The following is an 18,692-nucleotide window of genomic DNA, read 5'->3' on the forward strand; positions in this document are numbered from 1 at the left end:
AGTGCAACAGTATGACTCATTGCAGATGGCGTATGTTCTATTAGTCTCACACACTTCCACACGTTCCACACGGCCGACATGTTGTTTTGTTTTGGTCACCCGTCGCGGACAAGGTTGGAGGCGGGACTACACAACACAGCACACAGTGCTTCTCTCAGCCGCAGACATCGGAGTATTAACCACAGGTGATCGGTATTAAGATGATCGGTGACATTCACATTAATTCAGATCTATCTACAGATCACGTATTTTTAATGAAAATCGTCCAATCCGGCGGCCGATCAATCAGGGCATCCCTAATCTAAATATAAGATTTTTTAAATGTTTAATATTTGATATTAATATAGAATATAAAATATAGATTGTTGTCAGCCTTAACCTTTCAGTGTCAACTTCGCTCACAAAACATTTCATAATGCAACTGTTATGAAATTTGTTCCCACATAGACAGTGACCAGATAAGCCCCTCACCTGCCCAACCCTCAAGGAAAAACATACATTTTGTTCCTTTTTTCCAACACGTTCATATTATGGGTTATAAAAACCATGGGGGAAACTAGGGGCCAACAAGAGGCTTCAGATTATTAATTTGGTAATTTTAAACTTAGAATACTCAGTGAGTCATGAAATGAACAGCATTTACAACATTATCATCAGCTTTATGCAAAATATGTTGCTATAATTACTACTACTATAACATGTTTATTGTGGTTGGATGAAAACTGGTAACTGGGCAAGCCCTGAGTTTTACAGGGTAACATAGTGTTATCATACTGAGGCCACGTGTCTAATTAAACACCAGAGCAGACACAGAAGAAGTGCTGATGAAACAGTAAAGCCACAGCCACTGGCAGAGATGCCCCCACCAAGGCAAAGAATAGAGAGAGTCAGCATATGTGCAAGAGGAAGAAGAAGTGTTGTGCATGTATTCACTGTGTGTGTGTCTGTGTCCTTACTGCAGTGGTGTGGAGTTTCATTTTGAATTTTTCTAGGTAGAGCCAGTGTTTGGACTCGCTGGGGTCTAAGTCGTGGTAGAAGTCACGAGCTGCGTAGCCAAAACTGTGGAACTTCCTGTCTGGAGTCAGCAGAATTGTGGTTGGAGTCTTCTGATTGGACACACCAGGGTCTCCACCTTCCCAACGCCTAGGAGGAGGCAAGTCAGTCAATATCAATACATGAACAATACATGTGTGATTTCTGCTTTTGTGTTATCCAAGCTGAGGCAGTGGGTCCAGAGTGTGTCTAATACACAAACTAACTTTAAGACAACACAACAAAAGATCAGATACATAAAGTGACTGACAGTAAGTTACAGAATGACTGACACAACAACAACACAAATCCAGAGTTACAGGGGAAATATGCAACAGGTGAGTGAACCAAACTGATGCGACCAGCTGGTAACAGTGGTGGTCAATTTAGAATCAGGTTTCCACCTGGTTAGCAGAAAGGGAGAGACTTGTGTGACAGCTGATTCAGCATGGCACAAGATGATGATGATGATGTAGATGAAGATTCTGTAACTAACTGTAACTGTATTTTGCTATTGATCAATTGAAAGGAATAAAGATGTCGTCCTGATGATCAGGTGATTCCAATGAGATCAAACATAACATATTTATCTCTAATGGTCATGGAAACATTAACAAATGTTCAGACATTCAACTACAAATGATAGAAAATATTTAATACAAGTAAGAAAACAAGTGTACATATAAAAACAATAAGAACAATGATAAAGTCATGGCATTAGATCACACATGTTTTCTGGAGGAGGTGAGGAGGGGGAGTCACGGGGAGGGGGAGCTTCACTGTCAAGGGGAGATGTGTCTAAAAGAGTAGCTCAGAGTGAACATATGTCCAGTCCCAGACAGATCCTTCATTATGTCCATCCAGCAGTGATATGGGACTGGTTTGCTGAAAACCTTTGCTAAAATACTCTTCTATAAAAGTCCATGTGAACTGAAGGGGGGTTCTGGTCAAGGCAGGGCAGCAGCCCCCTGCTGTTGGAGGGGCCTGTGGAATCTCCAGTGTGACCCTCCAGGGCCATTAGCAGTTATTTGTTAATTTGATCTTTTCTTCTGCCTTTTCCAAGAAGCTTTGATCTATCTTTAAATAAACAAGGGGCCAGGTCTGGTGTCCTGCTCAGAGCAACAAATGTCCTCACAGCTAACTTACAGCTGTGAGAGAGGAACTGGTCCTTAAGAGGGGGTGGGGGATGGTTGCCTGGAATTCCTCAGGCACATCTGTCTCCTGTGTGCTGCTCAGAGATATATGCAGAGTCAGAACTCATTTCAGTTCATTCTAATTTGTGATATTCTCATATAAGCTGAAAACACATTTACATTAACTCATCTGTCAGATGCTTTTATCTAAAGTGACTGACAGTGAGGGACATCACTGCAGCTTCAGAGCAGTAGGAGACCTTGGTGTAAGCACTAAGTACTGCATCTATTAAACACTTTGATTGGGTTCAACCGAGTCCCTCAGTTCTCTGAGGAAAGCCGTGTGAACTCAGCTTCTAGGCTAATTGTGCTACCACAGTATTTCTGGACAAATGGAGGTCAGCTATTCTTAGGGCTCTAAGCTCAAAGGGGGAGTAAATGTGTGACTCCTTCTTTAAAGAAAATTCAACCAGCTGCAGTGACTTTGCCTGAAACCTGAAACCTGCTTGTTGCTGCTGTTGAACGCAACAAGGTTAGAAACCCCTCCTTGCCACTTGCAGCTATATTTGGTGTTATCTCTGTTCCTTGGGAGAAGTGCATGATGGGATTATGGAGGTCATCTCACTGAGAGCACCTGATGAGTAAAGGACTAATTCTGGAGATCTGGTAGAAACTCGATGTGACAGCTTTTAGCTAATGAACATTATGGACTTAGTGGCTACATTTCCATCTAAAATCCTGTCCTGTGTACAATTTCACAACAAACTTTATGTCGTTGTTGTAGTGGTAAGGGTTAGACAATCCCGAAACTCCATGTTTTATTGATCTTGACGCTGTACTTGCTAGATCCTTATAACTGTTCTGATTCTGCTATCAGTTTTCTCTCGGTTCAGTGTGTGTTTCTGTGTGATCCAGTGTTTTTAGTCTGTAGTAGCAGTACACTATACAGAACACCACTCTATGTAGTAGCTATAGATTCCTGAAGAGTTTTACGTGAGGTGAAGGTGTACGCCACAGTCTTGGCCCCCAGGATCTAGACGCATAAAACCAGTTTTATAAAGTCCTGTTTGGCGAGGGAAAACACTGATTACAGATTACTTCCTGTGTTACACCCTGTGCTGTTACTAGATGCAGAATAATTACAGTGTTTATGGAAGGTGCTTGAGAAGTATGGCTTTGACCTGTCCTGTTAGTGATTATTTGTTTGCACTCTGTGTTTATTATTTCCTGTTTTATTTTGATATTGCTTACCTTGTGTGTCTGTTGAAGATTTACTTCCTGTCTTTGTTTAGCTTTCTCGCTTTGTGCTTATCTGCCCGGCTCTGATGTGCTTCACCTGTGTCCTACTATGCCTGTCATGACTGGACTGACCTGCCTCTGTCATACTAAAGCCATAATACTAAGGCATATTGGGTCACTGCAGGGGTAGGGGTCATGTTCAAGATGAAATAGAGAGTGACGTTGATCTTAAACACACTGATTGTAAAAAAATAAATAAATAAACTATGCATTTTGTTGCCCTGGTAATCTGGCGCAAAAGTGCCATACAGTATGTAGTGATGACCAGAGAGAGAAACCCTCACCTAACAGGTGGGTTGGAAGTAAAGTACAGGAGTTGTGTGCGTATGTTAAAGGTCTACTGGTGGTTTCACATCATCAGTGTGTGTTCACTGAATGTGTTTGACAATACAGCTTTAGCTTTATTTGTGGGACATGCATGCTATAGGTTAGCCCCAAGAGGATTGAAATATAATCGAAATCACAATGTGGTCAAGTGCAATATCCAAATCACAGGAGCTGCAAAAACTCACAGGAGGCGCAATTTCTTTGATAAAGGTAAAATGTGTCACATTGTTGTGCATTGTTAGCACCATCAGTGTTGTGGTGCTACAAAGACGCCTCAGCCTACATATCATATTCTCCAGACATAAAGGAACATGTTTGTTTGGTATAAGACCCAATAAAATTTACATAATCATTTTTTAAAAATGAAAATGAAATGAAAAAACAACCATTCTAATTGAAATCTGCCAAAATAATCGCAATATGATTTTTTTGCATATCGTGCAGTTCTAGACAAATGGATTGTAACATGAAGTCATGATGGTAACATGATGGTGCAGCTTTAACAGCATTTCCAGGAATGTGAAGCATCACACACGAGCAGGTCAACTTAAACACCTGTCAGCCTGTGGTGGGATGGAAGTAGTTAACCCCTGTGGAGCCTGGTACTGAGGGCAACAGAGTCAACCTGAGGGGTTACACCACTCTCAGGCTTATAGTCCTGAATTACAACAAACTCAGCAATATCAGCACCAGACAGACGAAAGCTCAATACTTTCAATTAATTATAATGTCATATATTAGCATATATTATTATTATGCCAAAGAGTAAAGACTAAAACACCCTCACCACATTTATCACTTCAGACACAATGTATCCATATCTTCCATACTAAATCAAAATGTAGTGTTTTTATATCGGCCTGTCTCACTACAGGGGTTTCTGTGCTCAATATGACACCTGATACTAAAACAGTACCAAAACAATACTTTTTTCCATAACTTATTTCCAAGCAATATTAACATAATTTCCCACAAATGTTTTTTATTTAACAAAAAAAGCCAAAGTCTTCAAATGTTAGTTTAGTCTACACACAAGCAACTGTAGAACAACTTAGCTAGTCTGTGCTGACTGACTATGTATAAATTTCTCAAAACATATCTCAAAACATGATCTGATCCTTGTCCAACTTAAAATAATGAACAGACACAATCTGTTCATTCACAATCATGTCTAATGACATGAACAGAAGTTAAGTGGAGTCAGCTAATATATACTGATCACAGTGTTAGAGCCTGTGGAGCCTCATTAAGACTCTTTAGTTCCAATAAATGAAGTTCAGAGTAAAACAGGACTTTACATTAGAGTGATTGTACTAAAGTAAACTGACGCAGGTTTTTACCCCAGTTTCACAATCAGTGAGATTGTTCTTCATCCTCGTTGTTCTTCTCTGTGTCTGATCACTTTTGGTGGAGACAGTGTTTTTTATACAAACTGATTGATTAAGGGAGAGTCTTCATCCAGTTATTGTGGGAGTGAAATGAGGCTGATGCACACCCGTCCAATTTCTCAATGAGTGAGATTTATAAAGTGGAACCAAGCGAATGTACATGTATATAAATTATGATTCTGAATTTACAAGGCCAAGTAATATTCACAAAAATGTCAACCAAGAATTTCAGAGGCTCAAGTGTGCAATCAACACCTCAGCAGATGAATGTAGTAGTGTCAGTAGTGGTACATAAAATATATTAGTACAGCTGGTACCACGATGAGATCATAGAGTCAGACTGTGACCGACATGAAGAGGGAATAGTTTGACATACCAACAAATGTCTTAAGCAAAGCAAAACACCTTCCAGGTAGACCACTATCAGCAAAATAACATCACCCCACACCTCTCCTCACTAAGTGTCTGGCTCACCTCATGGTGTGGATGCACTCTGGCTCCTTGGTGAAGGCGTAAGCATAACCACTGGACGTGGTGCCAAAGTCAATAGCAACCACCACCACAAAGGACAGCTGTGACTCGACCTGGTCAGTGTCAGTCTGCTGCAGAGAGAGCACACAGTGTGAGAGGGTCAGGACACGTGGTCACATATTATCTCCCTCTCACACACATGCACGCACACACACACACACAAATATCCTCATCTTACTATATGTGTGGGGACAGCTGAATGACTCACCCTGACCCTATGAAAATGGTAAACTAGCTCTCTCTCTCTTACACACACACATTCAATCTAAACTGGAACAATTTCATTCACATCAGCAACAGTTCCAAAGCGAAAACAGAAGAACAATCGAACAGATCAATAACATCAAACATTTCATACAACTTAACACAAAGACAGACACACACACAGCAACTGAGATAATACTGAGATAATATGAGATACACTGAGATAATATGTACAGCTGGTTCCTGCATGTCTGGCCCTGGTCAGCTGTACAGTATGAGAAACATAATCATGATCTAAACCATGTTGTAACATAGTGGTGGAGAAGTCACTGGTACAGACAGTAGGTTTCTTCTGTAGTTCTACTCTGCAGGTTTCTGCTGTGATCCTCTGAACACTGTTATGTAAAATAGAAGAGTAAGGAAGAGGGAACAATGAGAGGCATAATGAGCACTGAGCAGCCTCCTCTGTTCTCTCTCTCTCTCTCTGTCTCTCTCTCTCTCTCTCTCTCTCTCTCTCTCTCTCCAACCCAACCAGTCGAGGCAGATGGCCGCAAACCCTGAGTCTGGTTCTGCTTGAGGTTTCTGCCTCTTAAAAGGAAGTCTTTCCCTGCCACTGTTGCCTAGTGCTTGCTCTTGGTGGGAATTGTTGAGTTTCTGTAAATAATATTATAAAGAGAAGGTCTAGACCTGCTCTATTTGGAAAGTGCCTTGAGATTGGCGCTATACAAATAAAAATTGACTTGAGTTGACTCTGATTTTTCACACCATGGAGGGAAAAGAACTAATTCTGCAGCGTAGATAAACTATAATATATGGACATAGTGACTGTCCTGTTATTGACCTCTCAGTCACTAACTAGAGATGGAACCAGACGGGTGAGATAACTACTAATAAGGGTAAGGATCTACACCCACTCTGACAGCAGATTACACATGTCATACACACAAAGACAACACAATACAGACTAACAATAGGTACAGAAATGAGTGTGTGTATGAAAGAGCTGAGTCACCTGAATGTGTGAAGGAGACAGTGGAGTGATTCCAGGGTCACCCATGCTCTTTGCTGGAGAAGGATTGGCCATCGCATCTGTAGAGAAAGACAAACAAACATATTCAAGTCAGCGTCACACACTCTGCCTTTAAAGGATTTTCAGCTTGAATAATGATAATAATAATAATAATTACAATAATCTTTATTTTACGCAGAATGAGACATACAGGTCCAACAAGGCAACAGAGTTGAAACAGGCAGATCATTGAAACAGTTGCTGTATTTTTACACTAGAGTACAAATACAACCAAATGCAGTGTCACCAGAGAGAGGGCAATCAAAAACAATCAATGAATCAATAACACTCTAAGAGTCAAGCAACCAGCACAGTCAATAAAGACAGAACTAATAACACTGTCACTAGTAAAAATCTATTAGAATCCAGTCATGAGGACAGTCAATGAAATAAACTCAAATCAGGAAAAGCTCTTTGAGAAAAGTCTGTTTTAGAGATTTAAAAGAAAGCTCTGACTCTGCTGAGCTCATTTCCTCAGGCAATTCGTTCTAGAGTTGGGCTCTGACTGTGAACGCTCTGTCACCTCTAGCTCTCAGGAACAACTAGAAGGCCTCTGCCAGAGGATCTCAGCCTACCAACTGGTTCATATGCAATTAAGAGTTTAGATATATAACATGGAGAGAGGCCTCGAGAGCTTTAAAACATTCTGGGAGCCAGTGCAAGGAGGCTACTTCATTTCTCTTGGATCTTGTTGAGTTCTGTACAGCTGGAGCTGATTCATAGTTTGTAGGTTGAGGCAGGTGAAGAGGCTGTTGCAGTAGTTGAGATGTGAGGAGATGAAAGCGGAGTAAAATATTCTGTCTTTAAAAAATAAAATATACCCTCTTTACCTTCTAAATACTATATTAATGCTGAAACCAGAGAATATGTGACATTTTTGGTTGAAAAATGGTTAAATGATAGAATCAGTTCTGAAATTAGATGCAAGATGCGATGGAAGCTGATTGGTTGGGTGACTAAACATGTTTGATCCCTGAAGCTGACAGGTTTTTATAACAAGCCTTTTGGATGGAATGAATGGCAAGAGAGAAACAACACTGTGGAGCTATTATGAGGTGCTGGTTGGACAGTGGGTGCTGCTAGCACAGCCACATTGGCCCAGAACCAGAGGCTGGACACCACTTGATTCCAGAGGTTCTGTCCTTGAACTCTGAGAACTGGCAGCCTGTGAAGACACCTACTCTTCTGGTGAAGAGCTGCAGACTGACGACGTCCACTTTATTCAAACAGCAGAAAGCGTCTGTCGCACCTGTCTTTAAAACACAATGACACTTCAGTTGAATTGGAGATTATCTCTCCATTCGCTACCATCATTTTCATTAGTCAGGCTTAATAGCGTTCACAGAAAGTGTTCTTTGAATCCACACAATAATAATACTCCCTCGACGTATTGTAAGTGTCTGGCAGATTTGTCTCACGACAGGACATCATGTTATCCATCCTATTTTTCCGCTTCACTCATCCTTTTTTCTTGTCCACCCCTATGGAGTGGATGAGTGGTCTGAAGACCCATAATACACTTTGCCAGGCAATTACGGTGCAGAATTACAGACCACCTGTGGCTAGACTCCATCTAACCACCATGCAGCCTATCTTTCCATGGCCCCAGTAGCCCATTCCAAAAATCACCTTTACAACCTTGACTTTTTATTCCACACAATGGCCATAAAAATCTAATCACAATTAGAGAAGTAAAGTGATTGCTCTTGTAGTAAATAGTATCTTAAGTGCTGTATTACAGAACTTTGGCTAAGCCATTCTCTTCCATTGTGCGAGCTGACTTTGTTTACCTCCATGTAATAAGAAATTTCATTACTTTCTGAACACGCAGCAATGTGCTGTGAATGACAACTTTCAATCCCACTTCTAACCCAATACAAAAACTAAGTAGAGGGGAACTCATACAAATGAATACTGTGTATGGTGCTTAGGCTTCACGTCATTTTTGTGTGTGTGACTTGAACCATGATGTGGCATGAGTGTAAATGCGAGCGGCACAGAATCGTTTATCTGAGTCTGATCACAGCTGATCATACTGAAAACCGATCAGTGCATCTCTACCACTAATATTAAAATGTCTACTGCTGTGTTTACTGCTGTAGCGTCTAGTCTGAACTGTAACCCCACACTCTCTAGTTACTAACTAACTAAGTCATAAAGAGTCTGAAGAGTCTGACCTCACTTACTATTTCTGTCACTGTGTTGTTGTAGTTGGTGTTTGTACAGTAATAAAATCATCTGTAACTGAACGGTGTAAAGAACATTTTAACTATAACATTACAAAACTAGGAGTATAATTCATGTTACTGTTTCATATAACGTGTGACAGGCTGAGTGTGATGTTGTCTCCAGATGGGTTTGGGGGCCAGTCAGAGTCAAAGTCCTGGACCAATTTTTCATCCACACTACGCCCCTGTTTGTAAGAGTTGATTTTCCTACACAAAATACATATGAAAAACTACTTTGAACAGCATGAATGGGAGAAGTGAGAGCAGGGATCCACACAGTGGAGGCTGATGGGTAAAATTAAACAGCAAACGTATTTCTTTGAAAAGTCTACTGAACTCATGTTGTCATTACAATGTTTCCTCTGCAGCTGAGAGGGATGTGAAGACAGGAGCAGTGACTTCCTCTCGGCCTCACATTCCATCTATTCCCAAAACGACCGTTACCCAGAGGCCTGAGCCACAGTCAGTGTGTGTCAGTCAGTGAAATGATCAAACACTTTGAGTTTAACAGACTCACATCAGTAAATGAGGGAAGTCTTTAACTTTCTTAGACATTGTTTCATCTTTTCATCTGCTGAACTAAGGTTAGTTTCACAGAGGCTGAGGAGAAAAGCAGCTTTTAACTTGCCCTCAAGGGAAGGAGTACAACAGCAGCACCTCTTCAACCACTGTCACCCAGACACCAATTCAGAGAGAAATCCATGTAACAATTCACCTTTAAACACCATAAGACTATTTTTAACTAATTTGTTCTCAGACTTTTGGACTCTGTCTATATTGAGCTTCATTTCCAACAACATCACTAACAGCTCTGTCTGACTGTTGATCACTCAACATCTATTCTGGTAGAAGAGTTTCTGTATGTTTCCAGTAAAATGTCCAAGTTTCAACCACTTTTCTGAAATGTTGGTAAAATAAAGTATTAATCTGTCTATTACCATCAGCTACCTTATTATGTTTGTGCCTGGGTTCCTGCTATTCAAGCCAAGCTACAGCAGTGCAGCAGGTAGTCCATCAGACACCATGCAGACATGTTGGAGATGTGGCCATGACCAGCCCAGCGGTTATCCCTGCCAGGAGGTTGCAGTGGAAACACAAGTGATCAGGGGTTGGTGCAGCATGGCAGGACTTAAGACATAGGTATGCTCGAATTTTACTGGTTCATACGACATGCTCTCTAACCACACTGGAAGACAGAAGCATATAGCTGTTTGGAACAGGTGGGGTGAATAGCAGGCCATAACAGAGACAGGCCAGCTGCAACATTCATTCAAATATGGGGATAACAGTGCATACTTTGAGACAATCTGATGTGCTGCCCTGGGTGACAGAGGAGTGACAGAAGAGATTGTGTAAAGAAGGAAAAAAGACGCTCAACACCTGCGTCAGATATACAGACTTGTTCATTCATGTCTAGCTCAGAATTTGCCACAAGTGTGGACTGCACATAGAAGTGTGAGAGATAAGATGACAAAATGTAAGTCACGCAGACGCTCGTGGCTAAATGGACGTGAACGTATAATCTGAGCTCCAACCGGGCTCCACTTGGTTTATAGAACAGTGTTATTAAATGATGGATTTGGTCTCTTCTTGGTGTTTTTATGAGCTGCTTTGGTGATAGAGATGGTGATGTGAAACAAGGACCATATACACTTCAACACAGTGTATGTTTGGATTTTCTGATCATTTATCCTTTCTTGTTTGCAAACAGTATATCATGAATGTTTGTGTGGTTTTGTTGAGAACATTGTGTCCGTGGCCTGTTCATCATGCAAATACAACCTCATTCTACAAGTTGACCTCAGTTTAGCCCCAAAGCTACAAAGAGCAGCTTAACTATAATTAATCCACTAAACTGTATCTAGTTTAAATATTTAAAATGTAACATGCTCATAAACTTGTTAATGAACCTAGAGGATTGTGGGACGTCTTGACTGACAGTGGCAGTCTGTCTCTGAAAAGAGTGGTGTCTAAGACACAGAGACAGATACAAAGCCAGGCACAGACTGTTACCTACAATAGCAGAAGAGGAGCCTCATTAAATTCACTGCGGCAAACTCAGAGGCACAAACAAAAAAATCAACTATCAAAGAGCCACATTCATAAGGCAAAAGAGAATGTGCTGTTTCTTCTTCCCATCTGAGGTCCCATTCATTCAGGCCATGCAGAGAGAGAGAGACCCTCTCCCCAGCCAGCCACATCCACTTGGCTGTCAGCCCAGACACACAGAGAAACAGCCTGACAATAGCTGCAGCCACCGCACACGCAAGCACGCACACACAAACACACACACACACACGCACACACACACCACACACACACTGAGTCACACAGTCAGAAACACACAGAGATCTGCAAAAACACACTAATATACAGTGATGTGGGTTTTTGAGGATGAATGCCAACATATTTTAGAATTAAACTGCTGCTAGCTGTAGATACTCAGTAGCTTTATAATCATTTACACAGCAAACATTCCTCATCGTTGTCATGGTGGATAAATCCTCTGAGAAACCCTGGGACATTCAGACTCATACTGTGAATGACAGAGGCTGATTTTCTAATCACAGGCCTGGTGATTCAATGACCAGACACCTGTTCTAAAATATTCAACCAGCCTCACACATCAGTCTCATCCTACAAGGGACATCATTTAACTACAGTTAGTGGAATGTATGTGATACTACACACACTATACTACATTGCAGTAAATCCAGGTATGTATTTCAGTCAGTGGTTTCATGATGCTGTAAACAGATCAGTGTGACTGTGGAGGTGAGGGGTAATAAAGTACAATGTCGCACTGCAGACCTCCTGAACCAAGGCCTGTGAGTCCATATGTTAAATGCATGTTTTTTTATAAGATAAGGTTAGAGACATTCTATCATCATACAAAATGTTCTCTCATCCTAACTACAGATGTCACGAGAACCGAAGCCAAAATTATGACGGTGCTTGTTTTTGTTTTGATGTCTTAGGTGCTGGAGATGTGATTCTGACAAGGGCACTGTAATCATTGTAATCTGTGCCATTTCTAAGTAGTTGGTCTGTCAATGTGGCCCAGGACACATTTGCATTCACACTACTAAACACACACTGAAATACTGTTCACACCTGAACTTAGAGCTGACCGTCTGTGACCTGATCACCTAAGACAGATGTTAATACCAGGTCTGAACAAAGCCAGAGAAACCAGGGCAGTGAAGTCAGCCTCAGCAGCTTTCAAACATAGGGAGGGATTTCACAACAGAACCTGTAACAGAACTTGAACTTTTAACAACCTTGTGAGACTTTGGTCTGAGGTTATTCCTTGTGTTTCCACTGTAATTTACAAATCTGCTTCATTCAGAAGGCACCAACTGGAACGACATCATCTTTATGCATGCTTGGGTGGTGAGTAAAGCAGCTGTGGGACAGACAACATGGGTTGTTGATTTTTTTAAAGCTTAAATGTGAGTCCAGGGTACTGCTAGGGTCAGTACCTGCTGGTCCCGGTTCCTTCTGAATGGTCTCCTCTCTAAATACTACTGAGGGTCATCTTGAAGCATTGGTTGTCCTGGTCAGTACAGATGAAGTAGTAAAATGTTGGTCACTGTTGTGTTTGTCATGATGTAATGACACATCTGTTTGACTAATCAAAAATGCATCACTGTCGCTGACGAACAGTGTGATCAAAAGCAGACACTCAGTCATACATAGCTTTTTAAATCAGCTGTTTCCTCTCTACCTTCATACTGGCTTCACATTTCTGCATCTCTTTTGCAGACAGAATGACAGACTGTAAATGAAACAGATGTTTTAAAGAACCAAGTGTGACAGTTTTTGTTTCAACAAAGACACAAAAGTTTTATATGAAACAATGAATCTGCAGCGAGACAGAGACAGAGTGAGACCGGTTCCTGCAGAGGGGTGAGCGTTTTAGTCCCACTGAGGAAATGCCTTGATGCTCTCTGCTACAATGGCTTTCCTTCCTGCCGTCTGTAATGGAAAAACTGATAACAAGCAAAGCTCAGCTGAAACAGGCCCTGATTACTAATACAACTCTGTTCACCCAGACTAGACAAAAATAGATCACTATTGTGCTGACATCCACTTCAACACATCTTTGTTTGTAGTAATCTTTGACACATCTGGATTACCAACTCCTCTCTGGCTACAAACATGAAAACATTCTTCAGATATCTTAAGCAGCTGAGCTAACCTCCTGATAGCTGCAGGATGAACAGATCTTTTGGTATTTTATGTACCCTGTGTTGCGTGTTTCAGATCTGATTCTGCAGACAGGCTTTTCTGGGGCTTTGTGCATATTTAAACAGCCTATGAATTATTCAACAGTGAGGGAGTGTTCACAGTTCAGCAGAGCAGCTTCACATTTCTATCCAAGAGAAGCAGCTTTTGAAGCCTTTAATTTGGCTTCACATTCACTAATAACTGATCAGGAGGCTGCTGCTCTTTGCTGTCATCACTCCACCAACAGATTCACCTCAGACAGGCAGCCTCTCACTCAAACTGTTATATGACAGACACAAGGTTGGATTGTCTCAGTAACATTGGTGTGTTTGCTAGTTGGAGATGCATTATGCATTTTTCCATTACAGACTGTAAGATGCAGACTAGTTGAATAATGCACATAGATGCTCTAGCTCTGCACAGAATGGGAGCACAGAGCCATGACTGTCATTTTCCCTGCATGTGTCTACATTCACAGATGCAGTTTCCTCCCTTAGTACAAAGACATGCAGGTCAGATGAACATGGTACATTAATGTGGGTGTTAGACAAACAAAAAATCATTGATGGAAATGGTTCAAATGTCTAAATAATAATTAATATTCAAACTGTAATGATCTGGGCCCATATTAACAAAGCATTTTCCAAATTTGCCAATTTAGGATTTTTGGGCGTGTCAGTTCTAACTTTAGGACTCCTAATTGTTCTGACTAAGAGTAATTAACAAAGCCACTTAGCGCTAAAAGTAGCACCTTAGTCTGGGAGAAGTTAAAGTCAGTGGCTAACTCACTAAGACCAAATCACAAAGAATCTTAAGGGGCTGCTGTCATTCTACGTCGCAGTGTTTTGGAAACCTTACATGATGCTGAATTACTTAAAAAATACACCTCAATCATTAGGGAATAATGATGGTTGTGGAGTTTGTGTGAAATTAAGTGTTTGGCAAAGCTGCGTTACTTGCCAACAGAGAAAAGCCAATCTATTCACCAAACAATAAATGCACTCCGACATCATAGGACAATTCATACAATTTCTTTTAGATGTTCAACAACTTCAGAGAAGCAGCTTCATGGCAATTGCCAATCTACCCAGTGTGATCGGTGCCAGAGAGTGAACAAATGTAAAAATGATTGCACCATCACGAGACGAGGAGGTATTTTGTAAACAGGAAAAGAAAATCACACCATCAACACAGGTTGTATTGGATGCTGCCTGTGTAGTTCTAGACATTGTTGTACAGTGTCCAGGATCTACACACGATTCATGGATCTTAATGGAGAGTGACCTGAGGCAGCTGTTTGAAAGGATCATATTCCAGCTGGATGTCACCTGGTGGGGGACAGTGGGAATCTTCTCATACCTCAACCCACAGCTGGGACCACAGCTACATTACAACAGGTACAGCTACAGCAGGCTGTGGCTAATAGGCTACAAGTTAGCTTTGTGTGGTCATCTAGGACAGGTGAGTTTTTTTTTAATTTTTCCATTGAGAGAATTTATAGTAAACTCTAGTAAATTCTCCTGGGTCGACACAAACCTGATCATACAGATGCATTTTGGAGAAACAGCTCCTAATCTGTTATGATTTCATCTGTATTGTTTATTTCTCAATGTTTTTTTTTTATTATTTTATTATTACTGTGGGATGTTGCGCATGCGTTTTCAACAGCACACACCAGTCTTTCATCAACCAATCACTGTGGTTCCTGCAGGGAGCTTGTCCATGAAAAGTGACGTCAGCCATAGCAACAGAGTCGCACTCTTAGCTCAGGAGTTTTCACTTTTCCTTACTAAAAGTTGGTCTCAGCAGCTTTGTGAATAGGACTTAGGAGAAAACCTTTAGCGTGACTTAGGGGACTCTTAGTGGTGAGATAAAATGCTTTGTGAATACGGACCCTGCTTTGTACTGTAGCTGAAGGCATGTTTAACAATGAATCCTGACAACAAGCCATCTGAAAAGTCATGTGTGGAAGCGTTTTGGTCTCAACACCATGGTAAAATGATGGACATAGGACAGGCTGTTTGCTGATTAGCTGGCCTGACGCAGTGGATACACCACATACAAATGGAACAAATGTTAACAAGGTTAAACTCTTGATCTTTAAATCTATTTGCTACATGTGCTCAGATCAGAGCCTCTTGTGCTTAGTTCATTTAAGATCAAAACTTGAACAGTTAGTAGTGAAAGAGTTTTCAAAAGAATTGATGGGTTAACAGAAGGAAAGATTTCTCCACAATATCTGCAGAGAGAATGATCACAGTTCATACAAATATTTGTACTGCCCCCCCAAATCCCCCCTCCCCCTTCCCCTTCCCCCTCCCTCCTTCTCAGCTTATATGTGATTGTGAGCACCACCTCCCACATCCTGTAACTCCCACTCGTCCACAGACCTCCACCTCCAAATGGCACATGTCTGAGACATGGCCTCCTGCTCCCATTTTCCCTCCAACATTCCTTTGTAGTGACCAACTGTGTATAGTCTCCTCCTATTCCTCTGAGGACAAGAAATATACAACATAAACAAAGAAGATAATACAACACAATCAAACTACTCACTCATCATAACCATTACCAATAACAATATGAATGAATAGTAAACAAAAACTAGAAAATTCCAGGGAAATTTTCAGTGCCACGGGGGCTACTGCCGGGATGAGTACATGATTTATTTCCAGTGTTCAAAAGTCACCCTGATCATATTCTGGTTTTGAGAAATGTCTTGATATAAAAGACTCTGATATAAAACAATGTCACATCCCTCCATCATGTATTATGTGGGAAATATCTCATATTCTGTGTTGTTTTTTTTAATAAAACAAGAGGCAACATGTCTTCAAACTGGCATTTAAAGGGTTAAAATCCTGAAAACTAATAAACATTTGGTAGGTTTGAGCAGAACTGAAGTGGTTTAAGAGATGTATGCAAAAAAAGCAGAAAAAAATATTGATATATGATGATTTTATAGCATTTTCTTTGTGTGTCCTTTTTTGGACGCGAGGAACCCCAGAGGGTACAAAATGTGTTACCAGTGTATAATAGACCTGTAACAGTAACTGGCATTAGATTTTAAAAATATGTCAAAAAAGACACTTCCTTGCAGAAATCCATACCTTCAGCTGTAACACAGCCAAAATGATCAGCAAATCAAAAAAGAAAAGTGAAGAAAATGTCCAAAAAAGGATAGAGGGACCCCTGAGGGTTAATAAATCCCATGAACCGCTATTTAAATGACCACTATTATGTTTTTTTCCGTGCTAAATTTAACATTACTGGGGAGGAGAGCAACGCGACTAGAAGTGACAGCGAGAGAGGGCTAGTAGCTTCTCCTCTCCTCTGTCTCAGCGGAGACCGTCACAACTTCATTCACTCATTTAACAAAACAAAAAGAAAAGCAACAAAGGAAGCAGTAAATGGACTTACATATTTAAGACCTAACTAAATGTAATTTAAGACCTAACATGCGGCTAATGTAAAGCTAGCGGAGCTTGGAGAGTTGGTTATCTGGTTGCTAGGCACGCACACACGCACACAGGTCAGGAGCTGCCGTTGCCATGGCAATGTGAAAATCTGCCCAGAATTTGGCTTCTACATGGCTTAAAACAATTGCAAATTATGAGAAAACCGTTACTTCTTTTCAAAAACCGAAAACACCGTGACAGACACTGAAGCCAGAAGTTTCTTACAGTCTCTATTTTATTCAGATATTCCTTAAAATGAGTGAGTAAGCTCAGTGCGAAGACAGAGTGAGATTCTTTTGAAAAAAAAAGACGATTACATTAGGTGTCAATGAGAGTGAGACAGGTATTGCTGCCGGACTCGGCACCCCCGTTTAAATTTTGTGCAGACCCTGCCTGTCAAAGTTACATTTTATGAATCCCAACAACTATGTCTACATTTTCAGAAAGAATTATTTGTCTCCTTTTTACGGTTTGGCCGTGAGCTCGAGTTAAAAATAAAAATAAAGGTTATTTTTTACTGCTTCACGCACTCTAGCCAACTGACGCTGTCACTCTAACTTTGAAGAAAAAGTGATTTCCACTCCTCCTTTGAGTGCTCATAGTTTGAAAAGTTTACATGTCATGTAAAAACAGTTGTTGTGTTTTGGAGAGAGCAGAAGTTTTCCTCCGTTTTATAGTTTGAATCACATTTCTACGTGCAGGTATGAGAGAGCTGGGTGACTCAGAAAAAAGGTGAAATTTTGTAGAAAAAAGGTGAAATTTTGTAGAAAAAAGGTGAAATTTTGTGGGTTTTTAAAGAAAATTCCAATGCATTCCTAATGCATTATTTATTCCCAGTATTTTGGGAATAACTTTGGGAAAAATTGGAATTTTAACACCAAAAGTCATAGCACCTCTTTCGGGATCAAGACGCACGTTTTGATGTTTATATTACCGGGGTTTTCTCAAAGCTGCGGGACGAGTTACGTGCCAAAATTTGGCGGAAGAATAATAATAAGCCCAAAGGAAAATTAATAGATGCCTCGGGGCACTCCTCTCAGTTATTTTAGCTGTAGAGGAGTGCCTCGGAGCTGAGCACCCGTGGCACTAATAAAAAAATACATAAGAAATTTAAACTTGGTGCCAATCTTTTGTACTTTATCATCCATAATGTCTGAGAACTGTGCACAGGCAGTGGCTTTTTTCTATCCACTGGTGTCCACAAGTAGACTGCTAACAGTCTGACAATTGTTGAAAACTAGTGAGTCAATGAGTCACTTTGTTTGTCATTAAGAGACATTAAAGCATGTTAACATGTTTAAGACCTCCTCTGATGAAAATCAGGTATTTAACCTTGTTACATCCATATGATGTTTTTATATAATACAGACATATGATGAGTGAAATAATCATCAACACCATGACTGAATGTTTCCTCCTTGAACTGCAGTGAACCAATGACGGTCTCATAAAGACAGATTCAGACAGCCAGGGTTTCATACGTCACAAACCTAAGGAACCAATCCTGTCAACTTGTGCAGTAGGGGGACAGGGCTAAATAAACCTGAAACCTTGTCAGTACAGAGAGAGAGCGTTAGCATTAGCACAACCCCTAACACTGTGTCAGCTACTGCCAGTTACAAGCTAAGAAACAACATAAACAAATACAAGATTCTAAATACGCTAACCGTTCTGACAAATAGATAGATTAATAGATCGATAGATCGATAGATCGATAGATAGATAGATACCCCCAGTGTGTTCAAAACGGGAATCAAGCATGATTCCTGTGATTTTGAGGGAGGCTAATGCAG

At 40.7% G+C, this 18,692-nt stretch overlaps 1 protein-coding gene across 2 annotated transcripts in view; it reads right to left on the reverse strand.

Annotated features, from left to right (window-relative positions):
• The window catches only part of hspa12a (heat shock protein family A (Hsp70) member 12A), a 57,861-nt gene that overhangs the window by 33,968 nt on the left and 5,201 nt on the right, over positions 1-18,692 (reverse strand). For both annotated transcript variants that reach the window (XM_022765127.1, XM_022765126.1), the window contains exons 2-4: positions 6,927-7,003; positions 5,654-5,781; positions 957-1,143 (exon numbers count right to left, since the gene is read on the reverse strand). In XM_022765127.1, coding sequence (XP_022620848.1) covers positions 957-1,143; positions 5,654-5,781; positions 6,927-7,003 — 392 coding nt within the window. The remainder of the gene's footprint in view (positions 1-956; positions 1,144-5,653; positions 5,782-6,926; positions 7,004-18,692) is intronic.

The sequence above is a fragment of the Seriola dumerili genome, unplaced genomic scaffold, assembly GCF_002260705.1.
Source record: "Seriola dumerili isolate Sdu_G_001 unplaced genomic scaffold, Sdu_1.0 BDQW01000665.1, whole genome shotgun sequence".
Taxonomy (NCBI): Eukaryota; Metazoa; Chordata; class Actinopteri; order Carangiformes; family Carangidae; genus Seriola; species Seriola dumerili.